This window comes from Neovison vison, chromosome 10 (genome assembly GCF_020171115.1).
Source record: "Neovison vison isolate M4711 chromosome 10, ASM_NN_V1, whole genome shotgun sequence".
In the NCBI taxonomy this organism is placed as follows: domain Eukaryota; kingdom Metazoa; phylum Chordata; class Mammalia; order Carnivora; family Mustelidae; genus Neogale; species Neogale vison.
In genome coordinates, this window is record NC_058100.1 from 33,191,257 (window position 1) to 33,210,404 (window position 19,148).

General features: G+C 36.2%; 1 protein-coding gene across 4 annotated transcripts in view; it reads right to left on the reverse strand.

Annotated features, from left to right (window-relative positions):
* KIFAP3 (kinesin associated protein 3) overlaps nt 1-19,148 on the reverse strand; it is a 177,108-nt gene that overhangs the window by 63,912 nt on the left and 94,048 nt on the right. For all 4 annotated transcript variants that reach the window (XM_044266941.1, XM_044266939.1, XM_044266942.1 and 1 more), the window contains exons 11-12: nt 10,280-10,380; nt 452-560 (exon numbers count right to left, since the gene is read on the reverse strand). In XM_044266941.1, coding sequence (XP_044122876.1) covers nt 452-560; nt 10,280-10,380 — 210 coding nt within the window. The remainder of the gene's footprint in view (nt 1-451; nt 561-10,279; nt 10,381-19,148) is intronic.

A 19,148-nucleotide genomic window follows, 5' to 3' on the forward strand; every position in this document is an offset into this window, starting at 1 on the left:
TTTTTGCTTTAAAACAAACATATATACTTTTCAAATAAGAAGAATCTACTGAGCAGGTTCCAAAATATCATAATGCATGACAAGCTACTTTACGAAGTTATTATCTAAACAAAAACCTAATACATATTCTTCTACTGAATTATCTTACACTGTAACAGATTGTTTTGCAAATAAAGAGTTTTGTTTTACCTAGAAATGTTTTCAAAATTCAAATTTCAATTAAGGATAACTAAACCCTGGTTTATAAAATGTTACTAAAAGGTGTTTCTACTCAAAAGAGTATTTATTCTGAATCCATGTGACCTTTAAAGATGAGAGCTATAAATTTTTACAACTATTTAAAAATAGGATTTACATAGCTAGTATAATTCTTAATTCCTAATTATTTCTTTCCCGTCATTTGCCAGTCGCCATATGATGGAGGTCATCTATGAAGCTCCAAGGCACTAACCTTCACAGATAAGCTGAACATTCCTTTTGTTAGCAGCAAGATTAATGCAGAAGGAAATGAGTTCTAAGTCAATTCGTTCATCTGAACATTCAAACAGCATCTTCATTAACTAGCAAAAAGCACAGGAAATATTTTATTCAAAAAAATACCAAAAATACCAGAAGTTTTTTATTATAATGTATTATCTTGGATCTTATGTTGGGAAATAATAAAATACAATTCACAGAAGTGGTAGGCTGTCACTACCGCTAATTGAATGAATTAATGGTTAATGAACTACAAGATGTTCAGTTAAATACAGACTACCAAGTAACAGTGGAGAATACAAGAGGAATATTAGCTACAGTCTTTGCATTTAAGGAATTTAAAACACTGTACAGAAGTAGAGCATTCTGAGCAAAGGAAATAGCTTGTGCACAGGTTACAAGGAAGGAAGAACAAAAAAGGCCAAGCATGGTTGCAGTGAGTTAAAGTGTTCACAGATAAAGGTAAAAAGCCAGATCATGCAGGGTGTTGAAGTATGCGTTAAAGATGTGGGGCTTCATTAAAAGGATAATGGGAAGCCATTAAAGCCTTCTAAATAAGTAAAATCTCAGGATAAGATTTTTATTTCAAAATGATCTGGACAGTGTGGAAAATAGGCTGAAACAGAATAAGAAAATGTGAGAAAACCATCTAGAAGACAAGAGGAAAAGTCCAGGTAAGATGATGAACACTTGTGATAGATGGGGCCATGGGGACAGAAAAAAAAGGTTGGATTAGAGATATCTTTAGGAGCAAGAATCAAAATGGATTTAATAACTGACTAGATATTGGGGTTAAGGGAGAGGAAGGGTCAAAAATGACTCCCTGGTTTCTGTGCTGAGCAACAACACGGATGGTACCACTAACATTTTCCAAACATGAGAAACCAGAGTAGAAGGGAAGGGAAGTCAAGAGAAGACAGAAATACTGGCTTTAAGTATGTTGAGTTTAATAAGCTGCTTATGCAATAGTCTGGAGCTGATATTCAGTAAAAGTTATAAATGCAACCCTGAGTTTAGAAGAAATGTTTGCACCAGAGATTTAGGTATCATCATATGTGACTGATGACTGAAGCTGTGGGCTGGACCCAGTCTTCTGGGATGGGTCGAGAATGAGAAAAGGACTATATCATGGTAAGAGGAAGAGAGCGTGGATCTAAAAAGCAGCAAACAAAAGAACAGAAATCTAGAAAAATGCAGGCGACCCAAGCCATCTGTCAGTAATCAGTATTTGTCAAGATGAGAGACAGTCGCGATATTAAAGAAGAAATGAACAAACTTTATGCCACAGATTTGAGAAGCTAGTCTTCTGTGATTGGTAATCAGCAGATTAACTTAGTGTATATTATATAAAGATACTTTTCTCTAAGTCAAATTGCTAAGACATGTGGAAGTCAATCCTACAATTTATTACCTAAGAATTTCTTATGTCATGTCTCAGGGCATGCCAACATGCCTCTCTGAATTCAATAGGTGAATAATAATAACTATTTGTTGTCTGGTTAGACTATTCTGTAAAATCTTGTTTAAATGATTTTCTATGTCGTTTCAGATAACTTTCAAGTTTCAGAAGGGATATATGGTCAACATACAAAAATCAATTGCATTTCTATGTGCTAGCTATGAACAACTAGAAACCAAAATTAAAAGCACAAATCTGGAGCACCTGGGTGGCACAGTCCTTTAAGCATCTGACTCTTGGTCTCAGCTCAGGCCCTGATGTCAGGGTTGTGAACTAGAGCACTGTGCTCAGTGCAGAGCCTGCTTGAGCTTCTCTCCTTCCTTTTTCCTGCCCCCCCCCCTCTTTCTAGTAAATAAATCAATCTTTTTTTCTTTTTTTTTTTTGAGATTTTGTTTATTTATTTGTCAGAGAGATAGAGAGAACACAGGCAGGCAGAGAGGCAGGCAGGGGCAGAGGGAGGAGCAGGCTCCCTGCAGAGCAAGGAGCCCGATGTGGGACTCGATCCCAGGATACTGGGATCACGACCTGAGCCGAAGGCAGCTGCTTAACTGACTGAGCCACCCAGGCATCCCAATTAATCAATCTTTTAAAAAAATAAAATAAAAACACAGATCGACTTATAATTGCTCCAAAAAATACCCAGAGAGGTATAATGTAAACAAAACTATCCGCATATATATATATATATATATATATATATATATATGCTAACACCACAAAACATTACAGTAGGTAGGTGAATAGTTGGCAGTGTATCATGCCTTTTTCCAGAGGGCAGCTCTTTAACCACAAATGTTGCTACTAATGGAATATTTATATAAAGAATCATTAACACTAATAATATTACAGAATGAAAAAAATTCTATGGAAAAACTAAAATAATCTTAATATACTGGATATACATTTAGCAGATTTTGCTACCCATCTATATATTAAGTACCAATGAAAAGTAAATTATAAATTAATAAAAATGTAGGTGACAATCCTCTAATATAATTAGTATGTTTTTATATGCTAGTTTAAAACTTCCTATAGATTTTTCCAAAGTTTTATTTATGCAAGAAATTTCTTTACAATAACAAAAGTCTGCTATATCAAAGCAAAATATGTTGCTATTTACTTGAAATTAACCTTGTATGAAAACTGCCCTTTCAAATGGGGTTACAGATGATCTGTTTAGAAGCTGAGGGGTTTTGTTTTTGGTAATTTTCATGTTAAATCTGGGGCAAAGTAATCAGAAACTAGATTTTTAAAAAATAATGCACAGTTTGAAATCTTATCCAACTATCCCCCACCCTCGTCAAATCAAGAGAAATTAGGACTAAATGTGAGTGAAATGTATCATGATATAGAATTAGCTTTTCATAATAGGAAAAAGAAACATTTCAATTTTAATTAAAGCATTCATATTTAAACCTAATAGATTCGTTCAAACTCATAATGAGCAACATTATGTCTCTAATCTGATTGTTACCCAGGCACGTCAAAAGTAGCTGTAATTGCTGACAACTAGGAAATATTAAAACTAGATTTGTTTTGTTTTAACTATGTCCATTGTCAGCTTTTCCTAATTTAACAAGAAGGCACTGAAAGGGCTTCGGCCTGTGCAATGAAGAGGCAACAGTGTTCAATCAGACTAGTCCCCTATTGAGTATCAGATACCAAAGACCCACGACTGAAATCACGGTGTCTAGACTCCCTGGCACCTGACTTCACTTATTTACCAGTGACCAGAGGCCAACCCCCACAGCTCTCTGTACTCACATACACCTCTACTGCCCCCATCCCCCCACCCGAACATCTTTGAATGATTATGGCAGAACTTCGCATGCCACAGGCATCTCTTCTGACCGGCTACTCCCTCACTCTGCCGTTTGAAGTGATGCTCTGGTTTCTGAACTTCAGCAGATAATGGCAGCAGGAGCAAAGGGGGCTGTCAGAAAGGACGTTTACCAGCATTCAGCTAAAAAGAAGCATATAGATCAAAGAGGGGCCAAACGGGACAACCGTGGTGGGAAACATGTGGATCCCTAGGAAGATTCCTACATGCTGTTCTAAGGTAAAATACTAAATAACACCATGACATCATTACCTAAACATGTACTTTGATTGGCCCTTCTAATACCAATAAATATTTTTATATGCATCTGGATGGCATTTACACCTATTTAAACAAAACATGCATCTTAGAGGTCTAAATAACAATGAACTGTTAATGTGTACCTTTAACTATTATTACAATACAACTATTAACTCCTGGTTATCCCCAAGTTTGCTTACCTGAAACAATTCACCCACTGAGACCATTAAGATCATATAAAAAGTTAGACTTGCCCCGGACCCCAAATTTTACAGAATGGTAACATAATAGGGAAAAATTAGAATATGCTGGATAACTAGAGGCACTACAGTACAAAAGAAGAAAAGCAATATAATATTGGGAGAGATTATAAGGCATATTGAACATATAATCACCTACTCTGAGTGTTAAATAATTTACAAAAAATTCCAATTACAGATCTTAGAAAAACATATATGCGAAAGGAAGTATTTAAACTCAATATGAATGGATCCAAAATAATGTGAATGATACGATATTTTACTAATATTACCTTACTTCTGTATAGTGTTTTATGGTTTATAAAGCTCCTTTATATAAAAATCTAATGTAATTAAAGAATACGACACTCTACATTTTTTTGGTCATTGAAATGAATATGGATGACTACTGAACCATTGTTTTCCAATTTTCAAAGTTATTTTAGGCCTTTCATTTGAAAATCATTTGCAATACTTGACAGTCCTTACTAAACAAAAATTAATGTGCATAATGTCAAACTAAGTATTTACATTAAGATCTAAACCTCAGTTACAGCTTTATTTAATATGCAGATTAATCAGCTGGTGTCACAAATAGTTTGTTCTTTTACTTTTTTAAAGATCTTTTATTTTGGGGCACGTGGGTGGCTCAGTCCATTGAGCATCTGACTCAGGTCATGGTCCCGGGGTCCTGATCGAGCCCCACGTAGGGCTCCCAGCTCAGAAGGGAGACTATTTCTCCCTCTCCCCCCTGCTTGTGCTCCCTCTCTCAAATAAATAAATAAAATCTTTTTAAAAAAAGATTTTAAAAAACCTTTGTTTTTACTTTTTAAATACTTATTTACTTACTTTAGAGAGAGGGAAACCGAGAGAGAGCATAAGAGGGGAAGGAGCACAGGGAGAGAGAGAATCCTCAAGCAGACTCAGCACTGAATGTGGAGCCCAAGGTGGGGCTGGTCCCAAGACCCTGAGATCATGGCCTGAGCTAAAACCAAGAGTCGGATGCTTAACCAACTGATCCACCTGGGTGTCCCAAGAATTCATTTAAAAAAAAAATAAAAGGGGGGGCAACTGGGTGGCTCAGTGGGTTAAAGCCTCTGCCTTCGGCTCAGGTCATGATCCCAGGGTCCTGGGATCGAGCCTCACATCGGGCTCTCTGCTCAGCAGGGAGCCTGCTTCCTCCTCTCTCTCTGCCTGCCTCTCTGCCTACTTGTGATCTGTCAAATAAATAAATAAATAAATAAATCTCTAAAAAAGAAAAAGATTTTAAAAATTTATTTATTTGACAGAGAGAGACACAGCAAGAGAGGGAACACAAGCAGGGGGAGTGGGAGAAGGGAAAGCAGGCTTCCCACAGTGCAGGGAGCCCGATGCGGGGCTCGATCCCAGGACTCTGGGATCATGACCTGAACAGATGCTTAACGGCTGAGCCACCCAGGTGACCCCAAGACTTCATTTTTTTTTTTAAGATTTTATTTATTTGGCAGAGATCACAAGTAGGCAGAGAGGCAGGCAGAGAGAGGGGGGAGGAAGCAGGCTCCCTGATGAGCAGAAAGCCCGATGCGGGGCTCAATCCCAGGGCTCTGAGATCATGACCTGAGCCAAAGGCAGAGGCCTAACCCACTGGGCCACCCAGGTGCCCCCCTAAGACTTCATTTTTAAGTAATCTCCACACCCAATGTGGGGCTTGAACTCACAACCCGAAAATCAAGAGTCATACACCCTACTGACCGAGTCAGTCAGGTGTCTCAACAAATAGTTTAAAGCTTTACTAGTTTTAAAATCATTAATTTGAGGGCGCCTGGGTGGCTCAGTGGGTTGAAGCCTCTGCCTTCGGCTCGGGTCATGATTCCAGGTCCTGGGATCAAGCCCGCATTGGGTTCTCTGCTCAGCCAGAGGCCTGCTTCCTCTCCTCTCTCTGCCTGCCTCTCTTCCTATTTGTGGTCTCTGTCTGTCAAATAAATGGATAAAGTCTTGAAAAAAAAAAAATCATTAATTTGAGCAGCCACTACCTGTCAAAGGAGTATCTCTTTAACTTGGAAGGAAGCTTAGAAACTGTAATTTAATCCCAGATTCCCTGTCCATGATTCTATTATTCTAAAATGAATTTGGCATTGGGTGACAATCAAGTCATGTCAAATTTCCCATAAATATGTCAAACTGAGTCCTATGAAGTACAAGTTACAGGACAGGTACAACTTTAGGACCAAATATATTAAAGAGTATCATTTTGTTTCTCAAAATATGGCCTCATACTAAAAAGCTTCAGGATGTTTACGATGTAATTTAGTACCATCACCTCACTATGCTTATCAGGGTTGAATTTTTATTGAAAAATAATACAGAATGTTGACTACTACATGAGTGTGGGAAGATTTTGCTCATGAAATATACTTTACAAATGTTCTGAAAACCCCCACTGCAGAAATGTTTGTTGTTACAAAATTATGTCATGAAAACATGCATGAATATTGTTCTTGAAAAGGTAAGGGAGAATTTTCTACATATAAACTTTTCAATTGCAATAATAGTGTGACAGAAATGACCCCAAAAGGCTTTTATTTCCAATTCTTTATTAAAAATAAAGTTTTATGTCTCATGTTTGAAATTATACATTCTAAAAGAGGATAATTCCAAACTGAAGATTCAACAAAGTAAGTTTTCTGTTCCTTTTTATTTTACATTTATTTCTTTTTTATTTAGTATTATTTTCTTTAAAATCTAATCTGGATAAAAACATCAATCTGGACAAGAATATTATTCTTTTTTGGCTGCTTTCCAATTCATATCCTGTAGTCAATGGAGTTCTGACACTAAATGGGATTGGAAAAGGAACACCCTTTGAAACTGCAAAGCAGAAACCCTCGGAACATATGGAGTGAGACTGCAGTAAATCACCTGTAATCTCCCTTTGACATGGCTACTCTTTTATTGAAAACTTGTTTGACAAAGAGTTTGATTACACTTTACATTGGCTATAGTCTGACATGTGTTATCTCTATAAGAAGCCTTGCCTTGTTAGATAAGAGACACTGTATACTCTTTGAAGAATATCTATTTCCTATAAACATAATTAGTTCATCCTCCTGACATAAAAAGCTAAGAAATTACCCTTGAGAGTTTATCAGCTTTTTTTGTTTAAAGATTTTATTTATTTATTTGACAGAGCGAGAACAAGAGAGGGAACACAGCATGGGGAGTGGGAGAGGCAGAAGCAGGCTTCCCTCTGAGCAGAGAGCCCAGTGTGGGACTCGATCCGAGGACCCTGGGACCAAGACCTGAGCCGAAGGCAGCTCCTTAATGACCAAGCCCCCCACGTACCCTGAGAGTTTATCAGTTTTTAATTGCATGTAGATAAAGTATAAAATTCTGGAATAGTAAATTCAATTCTAGAATCATCTCACTAAAATGGAATGAATAAAAAGATGGGCAGTTAGAATAAAAAGTGAAATTATGGTCTATTTTTTACTACATATTATCTTTCAAATAATATACACTGAATAATTTATGTTAGGCTAACAAGAAATTGTCTAGTAGGAATCTTAAGAGGAACTACTTTAGTAAGTGTGACTTACTATTTATATTCCTCTAAAGTGTTTTTTTAAAGTGGTATTTTTACTGTTTACTATATATCCTGCAATTTGCTTTTTGTTTTAGAAAAACACTTTATAAAAAACAATATAATATTAAAGACCAGCCCAACAAGGGTTCCAATCATCATATATTTAAATTAGTGGAGCTCAGTTTAATAAAGATTGATGGCACAACAGTGATTCTGTGAATGTAAATTCCCTAAGAATAAAATGTGTATAATATGTATAGAATTTCCACCCTTACAACATAATCCATGTAAAAAAATCACTAAACTCCTTCAAGACAAAGAGACCTAACATATGAAATATATTAAGCAACTGAGTCTAAGCAAAATCTTTCTTAAGAACGGTACTACAAAGATAGAAGAATCTGGATGAAGTATTTTCCCATCAGAGAACACAAAGCATTTAAAATCATCAAACATAAATAAAATGAAAAGGCAAAGTTAGGAAATATTTGTAATATCAGAAAGAATTAAAATAGTTATTTCATATTGAGATCTCTTTTATTAATCCTAAAAATATTAATACGCTGATGGAAAAACTGGTAGAGGACATGAGTAAATAATTTATAAATAATGTGGATAATAAACATATAAAAACTGTTCAACCTTTTCAATATTCATGGAAATGAAAATAAAAACAGACACATTCCAATTTTAGAGAAATGGTATTAGTCACAGTACTGCTAAACATGAAATACTAGGAAACTGCCATGTGTCCCTCAACAGGTGAATGGATAAAGAAGATAACGGTGTGCATGTGTGTGTAGGTGTATGTGTGTGATAAAATACTAACCAGTCATCGAAAAGAATGAAGTCTGGCCATCTGTAATGACATGGATAGAGCCTGAGAGTATAATGCTAAATGAAATAATTCAGTCAGAGAAAGACAAATACCATATGATCTCACTCATATGTGGAATTTAAGAAACAAAACAAATGAGCATAGAAAAAAGAAGAGAGAAACTGATGGTTATCGGAGGGCAGGAGGTGGTGGGATGGGTGAAGTAGGTGAGGGGGGTAAGGAGTGCCCTTATGGGGATAAGCACCGGATGATGTATGGAGTTTTCGAATTACTACTGTACATCTGATGTAATACTTTATATTAACTATACCAGAATTAAAATGAAATAAAGGAAAAAAGTGAAGTGCTAGGTGGAAATACAAATGTGCCTTCTTAGAAGGTAATATGTCAAGTACACAAGTGTTCATACCTTTTGACTTAGTAATTCTACTTTTAGGAATTTAAAGAAAATATCAGAGATGTGGATAAACATTTACATATTACACATTCCACATTATTTCATTTGTTTACACATTTTTACTTACAACTATTTTTATGTGATAGAATGGAAAAACTAAACAACAATTTTTAAATTATGATACATTTATGTAATAGGATATTATACAACTATTAGAAATAATTTTTGAAGACAGTTCAATGACTGTTCAATGACATGGGAGAATACATTATAATCTACTAAGTAAATAAGGTAATATACAATTACATATAACATAATCTTAATATATTATTTTTTAACTATGCAGAAGGAAATGTACCAAAATATTAAATGATTATCTCTGGGCCTGGGATAACAGAAAGTTATTTTCACTTTTACACTGCTCTGTACTTTCCAATTTCCTATCACAAATTCAAAAATTTTTTTGAGTGTTCCAGAATTCATTGTTTATGGTTTTATTCCTTTATTTGACAGAGAGGGACTACAAGTAGGCAGAGCAGCAGGCAGAGAGAATGGGGGAAGCAGGCTCCCTGCTGAGCAGGGAGCAAGATGCAAGGCTCCATCCCAGGACCCTGAGATCATGACCTGAGCTGAGGGCAGAGGCTTAACCCACAGAGCCACCCAAGCGCTCCCAAATTATTATTACTATTTTTAAAGATTTTATTTATTTCTTTGACAGACAGAGATCACAAGGAGGCAGAGAGAGAGTTGGGGAAGCAGGCTCCCTGCTGAACAGGGAGCAAGATGCAGACCTTGATCCCAGGATCCTAAGACCATGACCTGAGCGGAAGCCAGAGGCTTAACCACTGAGCTACTCAGGCGCCCCTCCCAAATTATTTTTAAGAGAGATTTTAATTTTTAAAAGATTTTATTTATTTATTTGACAGACAGAGATCACAAGTAGGCAGAGAGGCAGGAAAAGAGAGAGAGAGGAGGAAGCAGGCTCCCTGCTGAGCAGAGAGCCCGATGCGGGGCTCGATCCAGGACCCTGAGACCATGACCTGAGCTGAAAGCAGAGGCCTTAACCCACTGAGCCACCCAGGCGCCCCAAGAGGGAATTTTTAAAGGAAAAACTATCTGGCAAATCAAGAGAACAAACTGAAAAATGCCTATTTTTTTATTATTATGTTCAAATAGCCAACATATACTATTGTTGTTAATGCTTTTAAAAAAACTTAAACCACTTACCTGTGGTATACAGTCAGTGTACGCAAACATTGATTTAAAGCGGTCATCCATGCTTATGTGGTAAAGAACACACATTGCTATTTGTTTGTAGTTTTCATTACCTGGGCATAAGAAATCAAGGATATGATTAAATCACAGATATAACAAATTTTTAAATCTATAACATACAAATTAATACATTAAAACTTTTAAGCTCCTGAATCAAATCCTTATGCACCCCTAAGTAAGAAAATATTTTGAGTTCCCTGTTTCAGTCCCGAAGTTTGGAATACAATATCTGTGAAATATCACTAATAATATCAAGAGATAACATGTATTTTGCAGGATATGATTGTGAAAAAAAATTAACCACAAACCAAAGAATTTATCATTTTCAATAGTCTAATATAAAACAGATAGGGTCCCTGGGCCCCAACGCTACTCATTCCATCAAAATGTGTGATTAATACAGTTCTTGACAGTGATGATATATGCACAACAGTGAGCCAAAAAGTGTATTTGATGCCTATGAATCAGAACTGGAAAAATAATCTAAATGATTTAAAAAGAAGTACAACAGTATTTGTAACATTAAAAAAACAGGACTATAAAACGTTAAGGGCTATAAACTAAGCATAGTCTAAGGGCTGCTTCAGAACTCAGAGGTCAGGTGATCTAGTCTTATACACCCTGAAATTGAGAAAAGAGAAGCAAATGATGTATTATAGACTGGAAAATAAAATGCAATCCTTCTACTTAGATAGGCCTTATTTTAAGGGCCTATTTATGATCTCCAAGTCAGTGACAGAACTAGAATTAGAAAAGTTGTTTAAAAAGTTTTATTTAAAATAATATCCTGAGAAATCTTTGAAGATATCTGGAGTTTAAAAAAAATCAAGCAGATAACTGAATTTAATTGATAAATTTGAAGTATGAAGATTTTAAGTATGTTTTAACATGGAGGACCATAAAATTACTAAAATACTTAAGTATTTTTTAAAATTCTGTTTTAGATTCTGATTGAATTTTTTCATATATCAGGCATATCTTTCAAGGTAGTTAGAAATTCTTAGGGGACATAAACTTTGGTACTCTCACAAGGCTTAGTAAAGCATACGGAGTTTCCCAATAAATATCTGCTGAGTGATTCTAATTTTAGTATTTAAACAGCATAATGACTGTAGTTAACAATCCTGTATTGTATATTTGAAAGTTACTAAGAGAGTTAACCTTAAAAATTCTCACCACCCACACAGTAACAGTGTGAGGTGATGGGTGTGTTAACTAACCTTACTGTGGTAATTATGTTGCAATATATACATATATCAAATCGTTACATCCTATACCTTAAAGTTACATAAAGTTTTGTCAATTTAGATCTCAATAAAACTGGGAAAAAGAGCAGTGATACATTAAAAAAAATCAGAGGTTAAAACAGAAGAAATAACTACATTTATTCAAAGACAGAAATTACTAAATTCTAAAAACTCCAGATTTGAGAAATGTATTTTAAGGAGTTACAGGAGGTTCTTTACAAGTAAAAAAATATGCTGACCCTTTATCTCTAGCTCTTTTTCTTCCTGGACCTTATATGTTAGATAAAAATATATCATGTGGTAAAGAAGAACAAAGTGAATCTTCAAAACAATCTGCCAAGTATATATTATCATCCCTGTGTTTCAGATGAGGAACCTAATGCTCAGAGAAAAACAAATACTTGCTACACAGCCTTGTAAATGGTTGAGCAGGGATTTAAACTCTGATTCTAAAATCTTCACCAGGTTATGTTACAATGCCACTCAAAATTTTTGTTTATACCGTAAGGTGCAATGGCCTTCTAAGTAATATGTTATTATTGGGTATAAAAGACTGATCTGTACTGACATATGATAGAATAAAACATATTTTTGAAATAGAATTTTTAAAAACCTGGACTTTTGGATCTTTTAAAATTGTTTCTCTGAAGCTTATTTCCTTTAGCTTTGCAAATTGGATAAAGTGACAGGACCCATCCATATGCTGTCTACAAGAGAGCCATCTGGAACCTAAAGATACATTCTGACTGGAAGTGAAAGGATGGAGAACCATCTTTCATGCCAATGGGCCTCAAAAGAAAGCTAGGGTAGCGATTCTCGTATCAGATAAATTAGATTTTAAACTAAAGACTGTAGTCAGAGATATAGAAGGACACTACATCATTCTTAAAGGGTCTATCCACCTAGAAGCTCTAACAATTGTAAATATTTATGCCCCCAATAATGGGAACAACCAACTATATAAGCCAACTGTTAATTAAAATGAAGATTCATATTGATATGAACACATTAATTGTAGGGGATCTTAACACCCCACTCTCAGTAACAGATCATCCAAGCAGAAAATCAATAAAGAAACAAGAACATTGAATGACACATTGGACCAGATGGACCTCATGGATAAATACAGAACATTCCACCCTAAAACAACAGAATATTCATTCTTCTCGAGCACACATGGAACTTTCTCCAGAACAGACCACATACTGGGTCACAAATCAGCTCTCAACCGATACCAACAGATTGAGATTATTCCCTGCATATTCTCAGACCACAATGCTTTGAAACTGGAACTCAGTCACAAGAAGAAGTTTGGAAGGAAGTCAAATACTTGGAAGCTAAAGACTATCCTGTTCAAGAATGTTTGCATCAACCAGGAAATCCAAGAAGAACTTAAACAATTCATGGAAACCAGTGAGAATGAAGACACATCAGTCTAAAACCTATGAGATACAGCAAAGGCAGTCCTAAGGGGGAAATACATAGCCATCCAAGCCTCACTGAAAAAAACCTGAAAAATCTAGTTTTCAATATCAACACAAAAACGACTTCTTGGGATAAAACAAAAATAAAAATTCATCCATCAGATGAATACATACTAGTAAACATTCAAATTTAACTAAACATCTGCGCATTCACTAACTTGACCATTTGGAATACAATGCATGAAGAGGCTACATTTTATATGTGAAATAATGAGATTACTTATTTTATCTGATATTTAATGTCTTTTTCTCTATACCATTTTAATTTATAAGAACTTTGCAGAATAAAGAATCCACATCAAATCATTTTAGATAAGTTTCAGGTCTTCTCTAGTACTTGAAAAACTTCACCACACAATCTGTGGAGCAGATAGACACTGAATGAGGGAGATAAGCTCTTAGGATGTTGACCCTAGTCTTAGATGAAAAGGTAAGATATAATAATACAGAAGAAAGTATTCCTAATCTGAAGATGAAGATTAGTAAATCTAAGTATTTGGTGGTAAGAATTTTATTTGGAGGAATATGTAATGCAAAAACTGTGAAATTACTCCAAAAAGAGAAAAGAGTTGGGTGCTCCCAACTCCAACAGTTTGTTCTTCGGATCAAAACCATCTAAATAGAAGAGACCAATAGATATTAATACTATATTATTGTATAATATATTAATAATATTAATAATATGATATATATAATATATGTAATAATATATTATATATTAATTGTTACACTGCTGAAGGCATTCACTTATACTTATTCTAGTGTAAAACCTACCTGCCTTAGAAAAAGAAATCTTTATATAATTTTTTATAAGATGTAGGTTAAAAGTAAAAAATGCTAACTCTATTCTCTAAGAAGGAAGGTATCTCTTAGGGTTTGGTCAGATCATACTTCATAGTATTAGCTTTTCTCCCCAGAGACTGAGATACTTTTAAATCTTGAGAAGATGTTCTGAAGGCAAGTCTCTCTTTCTCTGCTATTCTTGCTTCTTTCTTTCTTTCTATATTCTAGTCGTTCAGCTGTGGGTATGTTCTAATCCTATTTAATTTTTACAAAATATTATTTTTTAAACAAAATATTATTTGAAGACTTTTCTCTATGAGTGGGTTTACTGAAAAGTAGGATTTCAATGGACACAACTTCGTACATGGTAAAAGAAACAGAGCAATCAGTAACGAATAAAAAAGATTCTTCAACATTGAAGTAAATCACCAAACAAATTAAAATTCAGTGTGGAACTAGGAATGAAATAGGAAGCTATTCCATTTTTGGGGAGAGTCTATTGCTTGTATGAATGAAAAGGATTCTAAAAAGGAATCATCTAAGGCGGTGCATCATTCACATAAGATGAGAGAAAAGATTCACTTTTAAGAGCTCTGTACTCCATAAACTAGGTAACAAGGAAGATCCTTTAGAGCTAATGATAATGTATATATAATGATAATACAATTTATATAATGATTATATATATATATATATATATATATCACCTTATATACTTATACATATATATCACCCAAAGGATATATATCATATACATATGGATATATACATACCATATATATATCATGCACATATATATCATCTAAAGTTAACTCAAAGGATATGCAATAGAATAGGAAGTCTGGAGAAGAGTCCTAAAATTATAGTTATTTCTAAAAACCAGTTGGGGGCGCCTGGGTGGCTCAGTGGGTTAAAGCCTTTGCCTTCGGCTCAGGTCATGATCCCAGGGTCCTGGGATCGAGCCCCACATCGGGCTCTCTGCTCATCGGGGAGCCTGCTTCCTCCTCTCTCTCTGCCTGCCTCTCTGCCTACTTGTGATCTCTGTCTGTCAAATAAATAAATAAAATCTACAAAAAAATAAAAATAAAACAGTTGAAAGAAAGTCTCAGCTGTAACAGTAATTTATACTACTTGTTCTTACATAGCAAAACTAAATATCTAGTTTCAAGAAGCAGAATGGTTCATTCTACAGTCAGTCCTTTCTCTTCCGTTCATACTCATGGCCAAAGGTGGCAGCTCTTTGCAGTTCTCCATACCTTCCTAATTCTTCTCTATCTGTGATCCTCTATTAAAACAAAAACAAAAACAAACTATGAACATCTTCCCAGTTTCCCATAATCTTTTGTTTCCCCATATTTTTTACCTAAAAGGGCTATCATGCCCTAAAGCATGCGGAAAACTAAAGGGCTGAGGAAACAGAAGCTGCAGGCGACCGAGGCTATCCTGAAAGACTATGGACAGCCATTGTTTATATAACCATCGTTCTTTAAGAGGAAAAAGAAAGGGCTAAGCTGAAAGCAATATTGTTCCTATTGTATGGTAAGCATACATTTTCTCATTTACTCTTCTAGCAACTGAAGAGGTAGGTATTCTCTTCGATTTGGAGATGAGGCAATGGTATTCATCAAGCCATGGCATTCCTTCAAAGAAAACACCACAGTGATCCTGATATTCTAATCTAGGTGTGAACTACAAAGCCTGTTCATGGACTTTCTATTAAGTCTTCCAAGAGGCAGGAGAGAGGCTGACATTAATAATGCCAAGTAATGGCATTAATGTAGGTGACTATCATTACTCATTAGTGACTTAGAAGGGACTCTACTAGAGCTAGGAGTCTTGGGGAAGAGGGAAGGTGGCAGAAGAGGAGCTAGAGGACAGGAAGTGCAGAACAACAGTCAGTTACTTATTGGAGGACCTGGGCCCAGGTACAGTAGATTCTAAAAGCTTGCAGCCTTCCCAATGAGATCAGGAACAAGGCAAGGATGCCCACTTTCACCACTCTTGTTCAACATAGTATTAGAAGTCCTAGCAACAGCAATCAGACAACAGAGAGAAATAAAAGGTATCCAAATTGGTAATGAAGAAGTCAAACTCTCTCTCTTCGCAGATGACATGATTCTTTATATGGAAAACCCAAAAGACTCCACCCCCAAACTACTAGAACTCATACAGCAATTCAGCAACGTGGCAGGATACAAAGTCAATGTGCAGAAATCAGTGGCTTTCTTATACACTAACAATGAAAATACAGAAAGGGAAATTAGAGAATCGATTCCATTTACTATAGCACCAAGAACCATAAGATACCTGGGAATAAACCTAACCAAAGAGGTAAAGGATCTGTACTCGAGGAACTACAGAACACTCATGAAAGAAATTGAAGAAGACACAAATAGATGGAAGACCATTCCATGCTCTTGGATCGGAAGAATAAACATTGTTAAAATGTCTATACTGCCTAGAGCAATCTATACTTTTAATGACATTCTGATCAAAATTCCACCAGCATTCTTCAAAAAGTTGGAGCAAATAATCCTAAAATTTGTATGGAATCAGAAGAGACCCCGAATTGCTAAGGAAATGTTGAAAAACAAAAATAAAGCTGGCGGCATCACATTACCTGATTTCAAGGTTTATTACAAAGCTGTGATCACCAAGACAGCATGGTACTGGCATAAAAACAGACACATAGACCAGTGGAACAGAGTAGAGAGCCCAGATATGGACCCTCAACTCTATGGTCAATTAATCTTCGACAAAACAGGAAAAAATATACAGTGGAAAAAAGACAGTCTCTTCAATAAATGGTGCTGGGAAAACTGGACAGCTATATGTAGAAGAATGAAACTCGACCATTCTCTTACACTGTAAACAAAGATAAACTCAAAATGGATAAAAGACCTCAACGTGAGACAGGAATCCATCAGAATCCTAGAGGAGAGCATAGGCAGTAATCTCTTCGATATCAGCCACAGCAACTTCTTTCAAGATACGTCTCCAAAGGCAAAGGAAACAAAAGAGAAAATAAACTTTTGGGACTTCATCAAAATCAAAAGCTTCTGCACAGCAAAGGAAACAGTCAAAAGAACAAAGAGGCAACCCACGGAATGAGAGAAGAGATTTGCAAATGACAGTACAGAAAAAAGGTTGATATCCAGGATCTATAATGAACTCCTCAAACTCAACACACACCAAACAGGCAAACACATCAAAAAATGGGCAGAAGATATGAACAGACACTTCTCCAATCAAGACATACAAATGGCTATCAGACACATGAAAAAATGTTCATCATCATTAGCCCTCAGGGAGATTCAAATTAAAACCACATTGAGATATCACCTTACACCAGTTAGAATGGCCAAAATTAACAAAACAGGAAACAACACGTGTTGGAGAGGATATGGAGAAAGGGGAATCCTCTTCCACTGTTGGTGGGAATGCAAGTTGGTGCAGCCTCTTTGGAGAACAGTGTGGAGATTCCTCAAGAAATTAAAAATAGAGCTTCCCTATGACCCTGCAATTGCACTCCTGGGTATTTACCCCAAAGATACAGATGTCGTGAAAAGAAGGGCCATCTGTACCCCAATGTTTATAGCAGCAATGGCCACGGTCGCCAAACTGTGGAAAGAACCAAGATGCCCTTCAACAGATGAATGGATAAGGAAGATGTGGTCCATATACACTATGGAGTATTATGCCTCCATCAGAAAGGATGAATACCCAACTTTTGTAGCAACATGGACGGGACTGGAAGAGATTATGCTGAGTGAAATAAGTCAAGCAGAGAGAGTCAATTATCATATGGTTTCACTTATTTGTGAAGCATAACAAATAGCATGGAGGACAAGGGGCGTTAGAGAGGAGAAGGGAATTTGGGCAAATTGGAAGGGGAGGTGCACCATGAGAGACTATGGACTCTGAAAAACAATCTGAGGGGTTTGAATTGGCGGGGGGGTGGGAGGTTGGGTTACCAGGTGGTGGGTATTATAGAGGGCACAGCTTGCATGGAGCACTGGGTGTGGTGAAAAAATAATGAATACTGTTTTTCTGAAAATAAATAAATTGGAAAAAAAAATAAAGGCTGAAAGGAATACCCAGTATGTTATTTTCTGCATATATTTTAGAGGCTTTACTTTAATAAAGATGAATTATGAATTAAAAAAAAAAAGTGCCTGACAGGGATAAACCTCAATTTCACTCAATTGGACGAGAGCTGCTATCAAGGAGTGTTTGATTTCATGAGAAAAACAGGTGCTCTTAGAAGCTTAAAAGATGCGTGGAGTGGTGAGTGGGCCAACCAGCTCGGTGGAGAGCGTAGCACTGTGGTTAAGAGCCCAGGCTCTGGAGAGGCAGACCACTGGGTTCAGTCCATGACTCTTCCACTTGCTATACAGCCTGGGGGTGCTATTTCAACTCTGGGCTGCAGTTTCTGTGTGTGTGTGTGTGTGAGCGCGCTTCAGTTTCTTCATCAGTGAAACTGACACAACAACTGCCCCTACCTCCAAGGGTTGTTCTGTAAGGATTAGTTAAGGGAATTCTGGTAAAGCAAGTAATCCTCAGTCTGACACAGTAATGAACCTACTCAATAAAGGTAATCTCTTATTCTTTGAAGAAGAACACTACTGTCATGTGTCCCTAAAACATATGGTGGGTTTTTTTAGTCTCAAGATTAGATTGTTGCTAGAGAAAAAGAAGTTTTGAGAAGCAGCAGAGATTCCTCTAAGATGAGCTAGACAGGGTTCAGAGGTATATTCTGAGTCTGTGGATGAGCCACTTTCCTTCTATTCTATTCAGTTACTTTCTAAAAACCCCCACTATTCCCAAAGTTTGGGCTTAGGAGAGTTACCTCATACTACAAGGCTACACTCAGTGACCCCTAGCTTTCATTCTCTCATTCTTACAGGGTTATTATGAATCCCTTAATAAAAATAAAACTTGAGAAAATAACCAAAGTATAGATTTAGTACCTGTCCCTCCTCTACCACTACCACAAATGAGCTGTGAATCTCTCTTCTTTCTTCTAAGTTTCTGTATCTGTAATGAAACTTAATTTCACTCCTAGAGTAGGAAATTGTAGAGGTGATCGGCTATCAAGAAGATGAAAGAATGCAAAGAGAAGTCTGAAAAACTGAAGACAAACCTCACAATCAGGTGCATTACTTATCTTTAGGTAGCATGTACCATGCTTCCCCCCCTTGTTTGGGCTAAACACAACTGAGCAGAAGCAGCTGCAATATGACTGACATTACACCAGAGAGCTTCTTTTTCTTGAGGGAAGTGTGAAGGGAGGTGATGACAGATGTA